The sequence below is a fragment of the Trichomycterus rosablanca genome, chromosome 4 (genome assembly GCF_030014385.1).
Source record: "Trichomycterus rosablanca isolate fTriRos1 chromosome 4, fTriRos1.hap1, whole genome shotgun sequence".
NCBI classification, from domain to species: Eukaryota; Metazoa; Chordata; class Actinopteri; order Siluriformes; family Trichomycteridae; genus Trichomycterus; species Trichomycterus rosablanca.
This window is the reverse complement of record NC_085991.1, coordinates 3,107,229-3,124,116: the sequence shown is the minus strand read 5'-3', so window position 1 is coordinate 3,124,116 and position 16,888 is coordinate 3,107,229. Positions and strand designations below refer to the sequence as shown.

Here is a 16,888-nt window from a genome sequence, read left to right as displayed (position 1 = left end):
TCTCGTTTTCCTGTTCCACCACGTCTGTTTTTGGTTTCCTCTACCCATTAATGCCCCCACCCCCACACACAAAGGGTCCGATTCTCCCGCTCCCATTTTTCCTCGGTGCACTTTTATGTGCTCTGTTTTTATGGAATGTTCTTTATTCGGAGATTGCAGGGAAAAAAAACCCGCTCGAACTGCACGACGACGCTTTTTAATCCGGGTTTCATCTGGAAACCAAACCGGTAAAGTTCCACCAGATTCACCGGCTCTCGGGGGTGGACGTTCCTCGTTTAGAACCTTTAAATCCGAATTTTAAGCTTCGTTTTGGGTTGTCGTCCTGCTTGAACATCATCTAGCTGCTTCATTTTTAATTGTTCCATCCACTGGCAGCAAAATGCTACCACCACCACACTTTATTCCCTTACTGTGTTCGCCAAATATGGTCATTTCCAGTTGGCCCATTGCACCACCTTCCTTCTGACCAAGGAGAGGTGCAGACTTTCAACCACCCCTTCTGGAATGTTGCCAGTGGTGGGTTCGCCCTATGCTCCTGGTGCCCGGTCTCACCCCTATGTGAGGTGTGGACGCTCCTGATGTGAACATTTCGAAGGGATGTCCATATACTTTTGGCTATGTAGCGCATTCGCAAATTTGGGGGAATTTTAAGAGAGTGGCTTTCTCTAACTAATTTATGGCTAACGGTGAGGAATCAGGGCAGTGATAGCTCAGTGGTTAAGGTACTGGACTAGTAATCAGGAGGTTGCCGGTTCAAGCCCCACTACTGCCAAGTTGCCACAAGTTGGGCCCCTGAGCAAGGCCCTTAACCCTCAACTACTCAAAATTGTGTTGAAATTGTAAGTATGTGGAATCACATGACATTTTTACCAACTGGATCACAAACTGTGCTGATTTTGAGTTGGCGCTCAACCCCCAACAACCTCTGAGATCCGGGTTCGCATCTCAGTAGGTTCTGTCGGCCGGTCAGGTGCCAACGTAGACATGATTGGGGGTCTTGATGGGGGTTGGCGAAGCCGGGCGATGGATTGGCGCCCTGTCTGGGCTGTATTCCTGCCTTGAGACTTGTTTTCAGGAAAAGCGGACCCACTGCGACCCTGACCAATGCAATGATTTGAAATTAAATGAAATATAAACGATCAAGTGAATATTTTTAGTTGGCACGGGCGATATTTCCATCAGCCTCAGGATTCCCCCTGCAGTTCCAATACGAACCACTAGGGACGACAAACTCCTGGTTGAATAAAAAATACCTTTTCTAAAGTGTGTTGTGCAGTTTTAACAAATTAAATAATTATGTTATTTGACCGGGAAGTGTTGGGGGGGGGGGGGGGTGGTGAGACTTCCGTGTCATGATGTAGGCTCACGGCCAAACCGGCCACCCGTACGTCCCCCTAATTTCGTTAAGACGTCCGTAAGCGGCGAGGCCCGCGCTGCTCGGCCCATTCATTCTGCTAGCTTTATTGGTAATCAATTAAATCGATGTCTGAAGACCAGGAGAGTTCTCATTCGGCCGTGTTAAACAGGTACTTAGTTACAGTGCAGTAATTAAAATGCCATTTGGAAGGAGCCCTCGTGCTCCCCCTCGCCGGCCCTGAAGGACCTGAGTGGACTTGATTGAGGAAATACCGGCTTAATTGATCCGTAACCTGCTGCTCGCGCCAAGTGGACACGGAGTTGCACGAGGCACGAGAACGTTGTGAACTTTAGGGCTCAGGGCTTTCGTTTTGGCCCCTCTCATACCCCCTTAATGTCCCCCTAAATCTGGACCCATACCCCCCTAATGTCCCCCTAACCACCAAACTCATCCCCCCTTAATGTCCCCCTAAACACCAAACTCATCCCCCTTAATGTCCCCCTAAAATCTAAACTCATACCCCCTTATGTACCCCTAAACTCTAAACTTATACCCCCTTAATGTACCCCAAAACGCTGGACTCATACCCCCTTAACGTACCCCTAAACGATAAACTCATACCCCCTAATGTCCCCTAAACGTTAAACTCATACCCCCTTAATGTCCCCCTAAACGTTAAACTCATACCCCCTTAATGTCCCCCTAAACGTTAAACTCATACCCCCTTAGTGTCCCCCTAAACGTTAAACTCATACCCCCTTAATGTCCCCCCTAAATTCTAAACTTGGGGTTTAGGGGGACGCTAAACTTAATATACCCCATAAATTCCAAACTCATACCCCCTTACTGTCCCCCTAAACTCTAAACTTATACCCCCTTAATGTCCCCCTAAACTCTAAACTCATACCCCCTTAATGTCCCCCTGAACTCTAAACTCATACCCCCTTAATGTCCCCCTGAACTCTAAACTCATACCCCCTTAATGTCGCCCTAAACTCTAAACTCATATCCCCTTAATGTCCCCCTAAACTCTAAACTCATACCCCCTTAATGTCCCCCTAAACTCTAAACTCATACCCCCTTACTGTCCCCCTAAACTCTAAACTTATACCCCCTTAATGTCCCCCTAAACTCTAAACTCATACCCCCTTAATGTCCCCCTAAACTCTAAACTCATACCCCCTTAATGTCCCCCTAAACTATAAACTCATACCCCCTTACTGTCCCCCTAAACTCTAAACTCATACCCCCTTAATGTCCCCCTGAACTCTAAACTCATACCCCCTTAATGTCCCCCTGAACTCTAAACTCATACCCCCTTAATGTCCCCCTAAACTCTAAACTCATACCCCCTTAATGTCCCCCTGAACTCTAAACTCATACCCCCTTAATGTCCCCCTGAACTCTAAACTCATACCCCCTTAATGTCCCCCTGAACTCTAAACTCATACCCCCTTAATGTCCCCCTAAACTATAAACTCATACCCCCTTAATGTCACCCTAAACTCTAAACTTATACCCCCTTAATGTCCCCCTAAACTCTAAACTCATACCCCCTTAATGTCCCCCTGAACTCTAAACTCATACCCCCTTAATGTCCCCCTAAACTCTAAACTCATACCCCCTTAATGTCCCCCTGAACTCTAAACTTATACCCCCTTAATGTCGCCCTAAACTCTAAACTTATACCCCCTTAATGTCCCCCTAAACTCTAAACTCATACCCCCTTAATGTCACCCTAAACTCTAAAATTATACCCCCTTAATGTCCCCCTAAACTCTAAACTCATACCCCCTTAATGTCCCCCTGAACTCTAAACTTATACCCCCTTAATGTCGCCCTAAACTCTAAACTCATACCCCTTAATGTCCCCCTAAACTCTAAACTCATACCCCCTTAATGTCCCCCTGAACTCTAAACTCATACCCCCTTAATGTCGCCCTAAACTCTAAACTTATACCCCCTTAATGTCCCCCTAAACTCTAAACTCATACCCCCTTAATGTCACCCTAAACTCTAAACTTATACCCCCTTAATGTCCCCCTAAACTATAAACTCATACCCCCTTAATGTCACCCTAAACTCTAAACTTATACCCCCTTAATGTCCCCCTAAACTCTAAACTCATACCCCCTTAATGTCCCCCTGAACTCTAAACTCATACCCCCTTAATGTCCCCCTGAACTCTAAACTCATACCCCCTTAATGTCCCCCTGAACTCTAAACTCATACTTTCTTAATGTCCCCCTGAACTCTAAACTCATACCCCCTTAATGTCCCCCTGAACTCTAAACTCATACCCCCTTAATGTCCCCCTAAACTCTAAACTCATACCCCCTTAATGTCCCCCTAAACTCTAAACTCATACCCCCTTAATGTCCCCCTAAACTCTAAACTCATACCCCCTTAATGTCGCCCTAAACTCCAAACTCATACCCCCTACACGTACCTCTAAACGTTAAACTCATACCCCCTTAATGTCCCCCTAAACTCCAAACTCATACCCCCTTAATGTCCCCCTAAACTTCAAACTCATACCCCCTAAACGTACCCCTAAACAATAAACTCATACCCCCTTAATGTCCGCCTAAACGTTAAACTCATACCCCCTTAATGTCCCTTTAAACTCCAAACTCATACCCCCTTAATGTCCCCCTAAACTCCAAACTCATACCCCCTTAATGTCCCCCTAAATGTTACTCATACCCCCTTAATGTCCCCCTAAACATTAAACTCATACCCCCTTAATGTCCCCCTAAACGTTAAACTCATACCCCCTTAATGTCCCCCTAAATGTTAAACTCATACCCCCTTAATGTCGCCCTAAATGTTAAACTCATACCCCCTTAATGTCCCCCTAAACAATAAACTCATACCCCCTTAATGTCCCCCTAAATGTTAAACTCATACCCCCTTAATGTCCCCCTAAACGTTAAACTCATACCCCCTTAATGTCCCCCTAAATGTTAAACTCATACCCCCTTAATGCCCCCTAAATGTTAAACTCATACCCCCTTAATGTCCCCCTAAATGTTAAACTCATACCCCCTTAATGTCCCCCTAAATGTTAAACTCATACCCCCCTAATGTCCCCCTAAATGTTAAACTCATACCCCCTTAATGTCCCCCTAAATGTTAAACTCATACCCCCTTAATGTCCCCCTAAATGTTAAACTCATACCCCCTTAATGTCCCCCTAAATGTTAAACTCATACCCCCTTAATGTCACCCTAAACGTTAAACTCATACCCCCTTAATGTCCCCCTAAATGTTAAACTCATACCCCCTTAATGTCCCCCTAAATGTTAAACTCATACCCCCTTAATGTCCCCCTAAACGTTAAACTCATACCCCCTTAATGTCCCCCTAAATGTTAAACTCATACCCCCTTAATGTCCCCCTAAACGTTAAACTCATACCCCCTTAATGTCCCGCTAAATGTTAAACTCATACCCCCTTAATGTCCCCCTAAATGTTAAACTCATACCCCCTTAATGTCCCCCTAAATGTTAAACTCATACCCCCTTAATGTCCCCCTAAACGTTAAACTCATACCCCCTTAATGTCCCCCTAAACGTTAAACTCATACCCCCTTAATAACCCCCTAAATGTTAAACTCATACCCCCTTAATGTCCCCCTAAATGTTAAACTCATACCCCCTTAATGTCCCCCTAAATGTTAAACTCATACCCCCTTAATGTCCCCCTAAACGTTAAACTCATACCCCCTTAATGTCCCCCTAAATGTTAAACTCATACCCCCTTAATGTCCCCCTAAATGTTAAACTCCTACCCCCTTAATGTCACCCTAAACGTTAAACTCATACCCCCTTAATGTCCCTCTAAACGTTAAACTCATACCCCCTTAATGTCCCCCTAAACATTAAACTCTTACCCCCTTATTGTCCCCCTAAACGTTAAACTCATACCCCCTTAATGTCCCCCTAAACGTTAAACTCATACCCCCTTAATGTCCCCCTAAACGTTAAACTCATACCCCCTTAATGTCCCCCTAAATGTTAAACTCATACCCCCTTAATGTCCCTCTAAACGTTAAACTCATACCCCCTTAATGTCCCCCTAAATGTTAAACTCATACCCCCTTAATGTCCCTCTAAACGTTAAACTCATACCCCCTTAATGTCCCCCTAAACATTAAACTCTTACCCCCTTATTGTCCCCCTAAATGTTAAACTCATACCCCCTTAATGTCCCCCTAAACGTTAAACTCATACCCCCTTAATGTCCCCCTAAACGTTAAACTCATACCCCCTTAATGTCCCCCTAAATGTTAAACTCATACCCCCTTAATGTCCCTCTAAACGTTAAACTCATACCCCCTTAATGTCCCCCTAAATGTTAAACTCATACCCCCTTAATGTCCCCCTAAATGTTAAACTCATACCCCCTTAATGTCCCCCTAAATGTTAAACTCATACCCCCTTAATGTTCCCTAAATGTTAAACTCATACCCCCTTAATGTCGCCCTAAATGTTAAACTCATACCCCCTTAATGTCCCCCTAAATGTTAAACTCATACCCCCTTAATGTCCGCCTAAATGTTAAACTCATACCCCCTTAATGTCCCCTAAATGTTAAACTCATACCCCCTTAATGTTCCCTAAATGTTAAACTCATACCCCCTTAATGTCGCCCTAAATGTTAAACTGATACCCCCTTAATGTCCCCCTAAACGTTAAACTCATACCCCCTTAATGTCCGCCTAAATGTTAAACTCATACCCCCTTAATGTTCCCTAAATGTTAAACTCATACCCCCTTAATGTCGCCCTATACTCCAAACTCATACCCCCTTAATGTCCCTCTAAACGTTAAACTCATACCCCCTTAATGTCCCCCTAAATGTTAAACTCATACCCCCTTAATGTCCCTCTAAACTCCAAACTCATACCCCCTTAATGTCCCCCTAAACTCCAAACTCATACCCCCTTAATGTCCCCCTAAATGTTACTCATACCCCCTTAATGTCCCCCTAAACATTAAACTCATACCCCCTTAATGTCCCTCTAAATGTTAAACTCATATCCCTTAATGTCCCCCTAAATGTTAAACTCATACCCCCTTAATGTCCCCCTAAATGTTAAACTCATACCCCCTTAATGTCCCCCTAAACGTTAAACTCATACCCCCTTAATGTCCCCCTAAATGTTAAACTCATATCCCCTTAATGTCCCCCTAAATGTTAAACTCATACCCCCTTAATGTCCCCCTAAATGTTAAACTCATACCCCCTTAATGTCCCCCTAAATGTTAAACTCATACCCCCTTAATGTCGCCCTAAATGTTAAACTCATACCCCCTTAATGTCCCCCTAAACGTTAAACTCATACCCCCTTAATGTCGCCCTAAATGTTAAACTCATACCCCCTTAATGTCCCCTAAATGTTAAACTCATACCCCCTTAATGTCCCCCTAAACGTTAAACTCATACCCCCTTAATGTCCCCCTAAACATTAAACTCTTACCCCCTTATTGTCCCCCTAAACGTTAAACTCATACCCCCTTAATGTCCCCCTAAACTCCAAACTCATACCCCCTTAATGTCCCCCTAAATGTTACTCATACCCCCTTAATGTCCCCCTAAACATTAAACTCATACCCCCTTAATGTCCCCATAAACGTTAAACTCATACCCCCTTAATGTCCCCCTAAATGTTAAACTCATATCCCCTTAATGTCCCCCTAAATGTTAAACTCATACCCCCTTAATGTCCCCCTAAATGTTAAACTCATACCCCCTTAATGTCCCCCTAAATGTTAAACTCATATCCCCTTAATGTCCACCTAAATGTTAAACTCATACCCCCTTAATGTCCCCCTAAACTCCAAACTCATACCCCCTTAATGTCCCTCTAAACGTTAAACTCATACCCCCTTAATGTCCCCCTAAATGTTAAACTCATACCCCCTTAATGTCCCTCTAAATGTTAAACTCATATCCCCTTAATGTCCCCCTAAATGTTAAACTCATACCCCCTTAATGTCCCCCTAAATGTTAAACTCATACCCCCTTAATGTCCCCCTAAACGTTAAACTCATACCCCCTTAATGTCCCCCTAAATGTTAAACTCATATCCCCTTAATGTCCCCCTAAATGTTAAACTCATACCCCCTTAATGTCCTCCTAAACAATAAACTCTTACCCCCTTATTGTCCCCCTAAATGTTAAACTCATACCCCCTTAATGTCCCCCTAAACGTTAAACTCATACCCCCTTAATGTCCCCCTAAATGTTAAACTCATATCCCCTTAATGTCCCCCTAAATGTTAAACTCATACCCCCTTAATGTCCCCCTAAACGTTAAACTCATACCCCCTTAATGTCCCCCTAAATGTTAAACTCATATCCCCTTAATGTCCCCCTAAATGTTAAACTCATACCCCCTTAATGTCCTCCTAAATGTTAAACTCATACCCCCTTAATGTCCCCCTAAACGTTAAACTCATACCCCCTTAATGTCACCCTAAACGTTAAACTCATACCCCCTTAATGTTCCCTAAATGTTAAACTCATACCCCCTTAATGTCCCCCTAAACGTTAAACTCATACCCCCTTAATGTCCCCCTAAACGTTAAACTCATACCCCCTTAATGTCCCCCTAAATGTTAAACTCATACCCCCTTAATGTCCCCCTAAACGTTAAACTCATACCCCCTTAATGTCCCCCTAAATGTTAAACTCATACCCCCTTAATGTCCCCCTAAACGTTAAACTCATACCCCCTTAATGTCCCCCTAAACGTTAAACTCATACCCCCTTAATGTCGCCCTAAATGTTAAACTCATACCCCCTTAATGTCCCCCTAAACGTTAAACTCATACCCCCTTAATGTCCCCCTAAATGTTAAACTCATACCCCCTTAATGTCCCCCTAAATGTTAAACTCATACCCCCTTAATGTTCCCTAAATGTTAAACTCATACCCCCTTAATGTCGCCCTAAATGTTAAACTCATACCCCCTTAATGTCCCCCTAAACGTTAAACTCATACCCCCTTAATGTCGCCCTAAATGTTAAACTCATACCCCCTTAATGTCCCCCTAAACGTTAAACTCATACCCCCTTAATGTCCCCCTAAATGTTAAACTCATACCCCCTTAATGTCCCCCTAAATGTTAAACTCATACCCCCTTAATGTCCCCCTAAATGTTAAACTCATACCCCCTTAATGTCGCCCTAAATGTTAAACTCATACCCCCTTAATGTCCCCCTAAACGTTAAACTCATACCCCCTTAATGTCCCCCTAAATGTTAAACTCATACCCCCTTAATGTCCCCCTAAATGTTAAACTCATACCCCCTTAATGTCCCCCTAAATGTTAAACTCATACCCCCTTAATGTCGCCCTAAATGTTAAACTCATACCCCCTTAATGTCCCCCTAAACGTTAAACTCATACCCCCTTAATGTCGCCCTAAATGTTAAACTCATACCCCCTTAATGTCCCCCTAAACGTTAAACTCATACCCCCTTAATGTCCCCCTAAATGTTAAACTCATACCCCCTTAATGTCCCCCTAAACGTTAAACTCATACCCCCTTAATGTCCCTCTAAACGTTAAACTCATACCCCCTTAATGTCCCCCTAAATGTTAAACTCATACCCCTTTAATGTCCCCCTAAATGTTAAACTCATACCCCCTTAATGTCCCCCTAAATGTTAAACTCATACCCCCTTAATGTTCCCTAAATGTTAAACTCATACCCCCTTAATGTCCCCCTAAATGTTAAACTCATACCCCCTTAATGTCCCCCTAAATGTTAAACTCATACCCCCTTAATGTCCCCCTAAACTCCAAACTCATACCCCCTTAATGTCCCTCTAAACGTTAAACTCATACCCCCTTAATGTCCCCCTAAACGTTAAACTCATACCCCCTTAATGTCCCCCTAAATGTTAAACTCATACCCCCTTAATGTCCCTCTAAACTCATACCCCCTTAATGTCCCCCTAAATGTTAAACTCATACCCCCTTAATGTCCCTCTAAACTCCAAACTCATACCCCCTTAATGTCCCCCTAAATGTTACTCATACCCCCTTAATGTCCCCCTAAACATTAAACTCATACCCCCTTAATGTCCCTCTAAATGTTAAACTCATATCCCTTAATGTCCCCCTAAATGTTAAACTCATACCCCCTTAATGTCGCCCTAAATGTTAAACTCATACCCCCTTAATGTCCGCCTAAATGTTAAACTCATACCCCCTTAATGTCCCCCTAAATGTTAAACTCATACCCCCTTAATGTCCGCCTAAATGTTAAACTCATACCCCCTTAATGTTCCCTAAATGTTAAACTCATACCCCCTTAATGTCGCCCTAAATGTTAAACTCATACCCCCTTAATGTCCCCCTAAACGTTAAACTCATACCCCCTTAATGTCCCCCTAAACGTTAAACTCATACCCCCTTAATGTCCCCCTAAATGTTAAACTCATACCCCCTTAATGTTCCCTAAATGTTAAACTCATACCCCCTTAATGTCGCCCTAAATGTTAAACTCATACCCCCTTAATGTCCCCCTAAATGTTAAACTCATACCCCCTTAATGTCCCCCTAAAGGTTAAACTCATACCCCCTTAATGTCCCCCTAAACGTTAAACTCATACCCCCTTAATGTCGCCCTAAACGTTAAACTCATACCCCCTTAATGTCCCCCTAAATGTTAAACTCATACCCCCTTAATGTCCCCCTAAATGTTAAACTCATACCCCCTTAATGTCCCCCTAAATGTTAAACTCATACCCCCTTAATGTCCCCTTAAACGTTAAACTCATACCCCCTTAATGTCCCCCTAAATGTTAAACTCATACCCCCTTAATGTCCCCCTAAACTCCAAACTCATACCCCCTTAATGTCCCCCTAAATGTTAAACTCATACCCCCTTAATGTCCCCCTAAATGTTAAACTCATACCCCCTTAGTGTCCCCTTAAACGTTAAACTCATACCCCCTTAATGTCCCCCTAAATAGACAACTAAGAAATTGAGTAAGAATTAAACTCAGGTCCGCGGCGGGGCCCACGTTGCTTTGCGGCAGGTTCTACCTTTAACTATATTTAATGATCATGTTTGTCGTTGCAGTGTATTCTGGGACCTGTACTGCGCCGCCCCGGACAGACGCGAGACCTGCGAGCATTCCAGCGAGGCCAAAGCCTTCCACGACTACGTAAGTGTCCGGATCGTTTTCCCTCCTCGCCCGCCGCCGGTCCGGGTGCCGGGATCGGACCCGGTTGAGAGCGAGGTGTCTAATCAGCGGGATGTCTGTGGTGTTACTGGATACGAGCGTGTGATGGAACTTGGTGAGGGGAATCCGGTGGTGCGGCGCGGCTACAAAGGTTCACGTTGAGTGAGATGAGGCGGCTGCTTTTCGGATGCGGTTCTGGATCGCGACCTAATCCGGTGGTTCTCAAACCGTGGGGTGGAGGGGGAGGAAAAGCGGAATGGATTTTCACGTCTTTATTTCCGACATGGGAAAATACACCAAATCCAAATCCATACCACAGTTTTGGGGGTTCTTTTACCTTTTTGCTACCCTGGCTGGCCAGGGAGGGCTGCAGACTAGCACTCGCCTCATCTGGCATGTGTGAAGCTGCCCGCTTCTTTATAGCATCCGGCGGTGGATTCTTGTAGGATTTTTCCCCCCTTTAGACTCACACGATTGGCCAGAAGACATCCAGGTCCTGACACGCCCCCTAGTCTGTTATGCCGCCACAGCCTTGCATTACGAGCAGAAGCAGCCCCATATCGTGATGCTCCCACCACCATACTTCACAGTTCCTAGTGTTGCCAGGATCATAGACAAGATCCTCACTTCTGTTTCTCAGTTCTGTTTTGTGTGCGCGCGTGTGTGTGTGTTAGTGTTACTGTTCCTGCTGCTTTCAGGTCATCCTGCAAGTTTTTTAAGTGTTCTGCGAAGTGTTCGTGCGATTTGATCACTCCCAGTGTGACGAGATGCTTTATTACCACTGAGTTCTGTTTGTGTGTGTGTGTGTGTGTGTGTGTGTGTGTGTGTGTGTTACTGTTCCTGCTGCTTTCAGGTCACCCTGCAAGTGTTCCCTAGAATGTAACGAAGCTCTTTCGTCGTCACTCGTGCTGCCTGTTTCTAGAAATCATTCCGATCAGTAGCAACGTATCCAGCTTCCGAACAGACGTCTATGTTTATATTTATTGGGTTAAGGGTCAGAAGGCACCGTGCGCCAATTTGCGAGGCCGGTCAGTTGTCGAATACTCGTTTAGCCCCGCTGTGTCGTGCTAAACCGCTAGCCATGGCTTTCCTGTACAGAACCAAACGTACATCCGTGCTACGAAGAAGAGAGAAAGCACAAACGCACAGAAGCTAAATTAAAGCCGCAGCTTAAGGTCAAGTGAGAATGAAATGAGTTTTCTTTGCTTACGCTCCGACTCGTGAAGCTTTTCAGGTTTTAATCAGGGCCGCGACCGCTGGCTTTATTATTAGTCGGATACGAGTTTCATCAGCCGCGTAAACGCTGGGATTCTCACCGTGAGCCGAGAGGCCTTCCCTCTTTCTGACGAACGTCTGGGAGGATTTTTCAACTCCCAGGTGCGACGGATCGGAGTGGAGTTTGCATGTTCTCCCCGTTTCTGCGTGGCTTTCCTCCGGGAGCTCCGGTTTCCTCCCACAGTCCAAAGACGTCCAAGTGAGCTGAATTGGAGATGCTAAATTGTCCATGACTGTGACTCCTAATACTCACTCTCACTCACTGTCTTAACCGCTTATCCAATCAGGGTCGCGGGGTGGGGGGTAGGGGGGGTGGCGGTGCTGGAGCCTATCCCAGCTTTTCAATGGGCGCAAGGCACACAGTAACACCCTGGACGGGGCGCCAGTCCATCCATCACAGGGCAGACACACACACACACACACACACACCTATTCACTTATAGTGCAATTCAGTGTCTCCAATGAACCCGACTGCATGTTTTTGGACTGTGGGAGGAAACCGGAGCTCCCGGAGGAAACCCACGCAGACACGGGGAGAACATGCAAACTCGAACCCAGGACCTTCTTGCTGTCAGGTGACAGTGCTACCCACTTAGCCATCGTGCCGCCCGTATCCTAATACTAATAATCCTAATGAAATAAGCGCTTGTATTCGGAGGACCTCGACCCCGGACCAGGCCCGGCTCGTCGAGGTCTTTCGGGGGTACCGGCGCGTCCCTGCACCCAGTGATTTATGTGTAGGGGTTTAACAGATGTTTAAAGAAAAGAATTACACTCATAAATGAAATGATTGAACAAATAGAAGCTACGATACACAGCACAGCTACCTTAACGGTTGAATGTAAACCTAGAACGTCCAGCTACGGGGGTCTCAAATATGAAAATCCGGGCCGCTCCGGTGGCGCAGCGGTAAAACACGCTGGTGCACCGGAGCTGGGATTTCATATACATCGTGTCGAATCTCAGCTCTGCCATCCGGCTGGGCTGGGCGGCCACATGAACAACGATTGGCTGTTGTTCACAGGGCTGGTAAGCTGGACCAGGGTTCCTCATAACTGGTGCCGGCTGATTGATGGCGCCTGCTCAGAGTGTGGTAATAATTCTGATCAGGGTGTGGCTCTCCGTACACAAGGCTGGTCAGCTGATCAGGGTGTGGCTCTCCGTACGCAAGGCTGGTCAGCATTTGAACTTGCCTCGTGAAGGTGAATAGATGTGTCAGTTGTGAAGCCCCCCCCCCCCCCGCGTCCACTGAATTGGTTGGGAGTTTTCCAAACTCGGTTACCCGAGTCGTGTTTAGCTGCTTTACTTCGACATCTTGGACATTTCGACTGACCGATTGCTAACTGAATTGCCGTAGGATTGCTAAGACGCCTCATAGTGTGAATTAACCAGTAAGCGTGAGGCATTCGAACGTTAAAAAACGTTAAATCGCTAAACACAATTTTAAATCTCACAGCAAATTGCGTATCACGCGGGATACGTCTTATTTCACGGTCCGAGTTCGCTCCCTTCCCGCATCCTCCAACCTTCGGGGGGGAGATAATGGACTACGGAGCTCTAATCTTCTAATCCCGGGAGCGGTTGAGGGGCTAAGCCGAGGGGATTTGGTAAGATCCGAGGCTTGGCCAGACGCCAGAGGTGCCCGGTGTCTGTGCGCTCTCGCCATAATGAGCATTGATCGGACGCTCCGCCGTCCAGCACCATTCATCAGAGCTGTCCCCGGGTAGCGCCCGGCCTGGAGGACTCGTCTCGCTTGTTTTTACCCATCATGCCGTTCCATCGCAGGACGACTCTCGTCTGCGTACACAAATCAGACCGGCAAATCGACTACAGAAGAACCTATGAGGATGTGGAGAACATGCAAAACTCCTGACTGACGTTTAGCACTCTTCCACCTGTGCATCACACTGGCTTGTTTTGAGGTCGTTGGAACCCTGAGCAACAACAGAAGGAGCACAAGGGTGCAGAGAACATGCTAAACTCCTGACTGATTTTCACAACAGGAGATAATTGACCCAAGGACCTTGAGAACCACTCTTCCAGGTGTGAAGCACTGTGGCATATTTTTGGCAGGTGGAAGGAAACCTGAGCAACCACAGAAGAACCACAGGGATGCAGAGAACATGCAAAACTCCTGACTGGACTGATGTTTACTAGAAGAGAGAATCGGACCAAGGACCTTAAGAATCACTTTTCCATCTCTGAAGCACCTTGGAATGTTAAACCTGAGCAACCACAGAAGAACCACAGGGATGCAGAGAACATGTTAAACTCCCAATTGATGTTTACCAGAAAAGAGAAATGGGCCAAGGACCTCAGGAACCACTCTTCCATCTGTGCATCACCTTGGCTTGTTTTTATGAGGTGGTCGGAACCCTGAGCAACCACAGAAGAACCACAAGGGTGCAGAGAACATGACAAACTCCTGACTGGACTGATGTTTACCAGAGAAGAGAATTTAACCAAGGCCCTCAGGAACCACTCTTTCGTCTGTGCATCATCTTGGCTTGTTTTTAGGGTGGTAGAGAACATGCTAAACCTCTGACTGATGGTATTTTTCCGCCTTGCGCCGAGTAATCCTGGCTGGCTCCTGACACACCTGGACTCTGATCAGAAACATGTTTCCATGGACAACAAACTGTTTTTTTTTGGCTTACTTTTACTAACTGCTTCATCCTGGTCAGAGTCGCAGTGGGTCCGGTGCCAACGGCAAGGCAGGGATACACACAGTCGCACCTGGTACAAACTCAAACTCAAAGCAGCCTGGAAAAAAGAGAACATGACAAACTCCACACAGGCCGTGACCTGAAGTGTCTAGCTTTTCGGCAGTCCGGTCGTCAGCCCCTGCCTGCCTTAAACAGCGCTGGTTGTTGATTGGTCGGTAGCACGGTTATCTAGAGGGGCGTCCTGCTTCGGGGCTGCGTCCCAAATTGCACACTAGCTCACTACGTAGTGCGCAGCCGGATGCGAGCAAGCAGGCTACACGCTGGACGTTAAATGGGCTGAACAAACGGAACGCTGGGCAATTTTGATGGTCAGGCTGGGATGCAGAAGGTGGAACGGTGTTCTCTGGACGGATGACGTCACATCGGATAGTAACTCGTCTCCCACAGCTGTCTAGAGGGTCATCCTGCTTTGGGGCTACGTCCCAAATTGCACACTAGCTCACTACATAGTGCGCAGCCGGATGCGAGCAAGCAGGTTACACGCTGGACGTTAAATGGGCTGAACAAACGGAACAGTGGGCAATTTTGATGGTCACGCTGGGATGCAGAAGGTGGAACGGCGTTCTCTGGACGGATGACGTCACATCGGCTAGTAACTCGTCTCCCATGATTCTATGCGATTCTATGCTTTAAGGCTGTGTCCCAAATTGCACACTAGCTCACTACGTAGTGCGCAGCCAGATGCGAGCAAGCAGGCTACACGCTGGACGTTAAATGGGCTGAACAAACGGAACGCTGGGATGCGGAAGGTGGAACGGCGTTCTCTGGACGGACGACGTCACATCGGCTAGTAACTCGTCTCCCATGATTCTATGCGATTGCATTAACTTGTAGGTCCATGTTTTTTGGCGATGGAACGTCTAGTGAAGTGGATCTGACCTGTTCGATGCGGACTCGATGATGTCATCGGTCCAGAAAGGCGTTCCTGATCTATTTGTAAATGTACATGCGAACAAACTCTGATCTGTTCCTAGACGGGCTCTCGGTGGCACGGTGGCACCGTCTGCCTGGCCCCGTTCTGTTTCCCAGCATTTTCGCAGCTGTATTACACCAGTGTAAATATTTTGGTTACGGCGTGCGGCGCGGTGCGGCGCTGCGATGTTTGTTTAGGCGCTCGTGTAATCAGCGCGCATGACGTCAATTCCACCGACGTTCAAACCCCGACCGATGGGCGCGATAAGCCGGGCTGTGGTCGGCGATGCCAGCTTTTAGTTCTTCGCTTTGTTTTTTTGTCTCCTTTTCTTTCTCTCGCATCAACACACTCTCTCTCTCTCTCGCTCTTGCTCTCGCGCCTGCTCTCTCTCGGAGGAAGATTGATTGGGTAATCTTACTCTTTCTCCATGATGCATGCTCGCTGGGGAAACAGAAGTGCATGCGGCATGATAATACCTGAGGAGGAGGATGGGCATCGCCCCTGATCATAATTCAATTCATTCGCTTTCGCTAAGCAATTCGTCTTGGTCAGTCCGTGGCGGGGCGGCGAACACACACCGAGCGTTTATTGATTCGCGCCTCGCGGTGGTGTACGCCAGCCATTCCACCTTCTGCACGGAACCGGGATACCTTGAGAAAACCAAACCGGGACTGAAGAGGCCGTGACTAAATGCGACGATCCAACCCTAATTTTGTTGGGCAGCACCCATTCCACGCCTGCCAACCAGAAAGCATCACCACAGTGGTAAAAGACTACTGGACAGATCTAGTGATCAGATGTTTGCTGGTTCAAGCCCCATTATTTCCAGTATGCCAGTGTCCGTTAATAAATAGCTTGGATTGTAATCGGTCCCAACTGTGAACGCTCAACTGGACTGAATAATATGACAAACCAGTTCACTAACTGGGTGTCATTAAAGGCCGCATGTGAACATTGACGGGCTGCATCCCAAACCTGTGGTCATCCTACATAGTGTGTAACTAGACCATTAAAAGTGCACCAACTAGACATACCGTTCAGGAACGTCGTCGTACCTTTGAGCCCTGCCTTCAAGCGTTCCTACCCACCCTAAAACCCAGAAACCCCCTGAAATACTGACTAGTCTTTGGTCCCTTCCAAGTAGAAGTCCGTCCAAACAAGGCGATGTCTTATATGACTGCACACATTACCTACTATTCAGTCTGGAAATGCAGGGGCTGACACGTGCTTCCTCCTTCAGATGTTGGTGGAAATAGTGCACTCGGAGGAAGGTTCCTCTTTGGGCCTTCTCAGAGATGCCTCTGATATAGTTTATCCCAGCTTCTTAAGAGCTTTGGGGGTCACTGTGTGGGTCAGCCTTCATACAACGGCCATTGAACCCTCAATGAGCCACCGATTCTCATCTCCTTCC

The 16,888-nt window shown here is 46.5% G+C and overlaps 1 protein-coding gene across 2 annotated transcripts in view; it reads left to right on the top strand.

Moving 5' to 3' along the window:
• Positions 1-16,888, top strand: part of zgc:110158 (uncharacterized protein LOC553590 homolog) — a 94,860-nt gene that overhangs the window by 20,603 nt on the left and 57,369 nt on the right. For both annotated transcript variants that reach the window (XM_062993807.1, XM_062993806.1), the window contains exon 4: positions 10,461-10,545. In XM_062993807.1, coding sequence (XP_062849877.1) covers positions 10,461-10,545 — 85 coding nt within the window. The remainder of the gene's footprint in view (positions 1-10,460; positions 10,546-16,888) is intronic.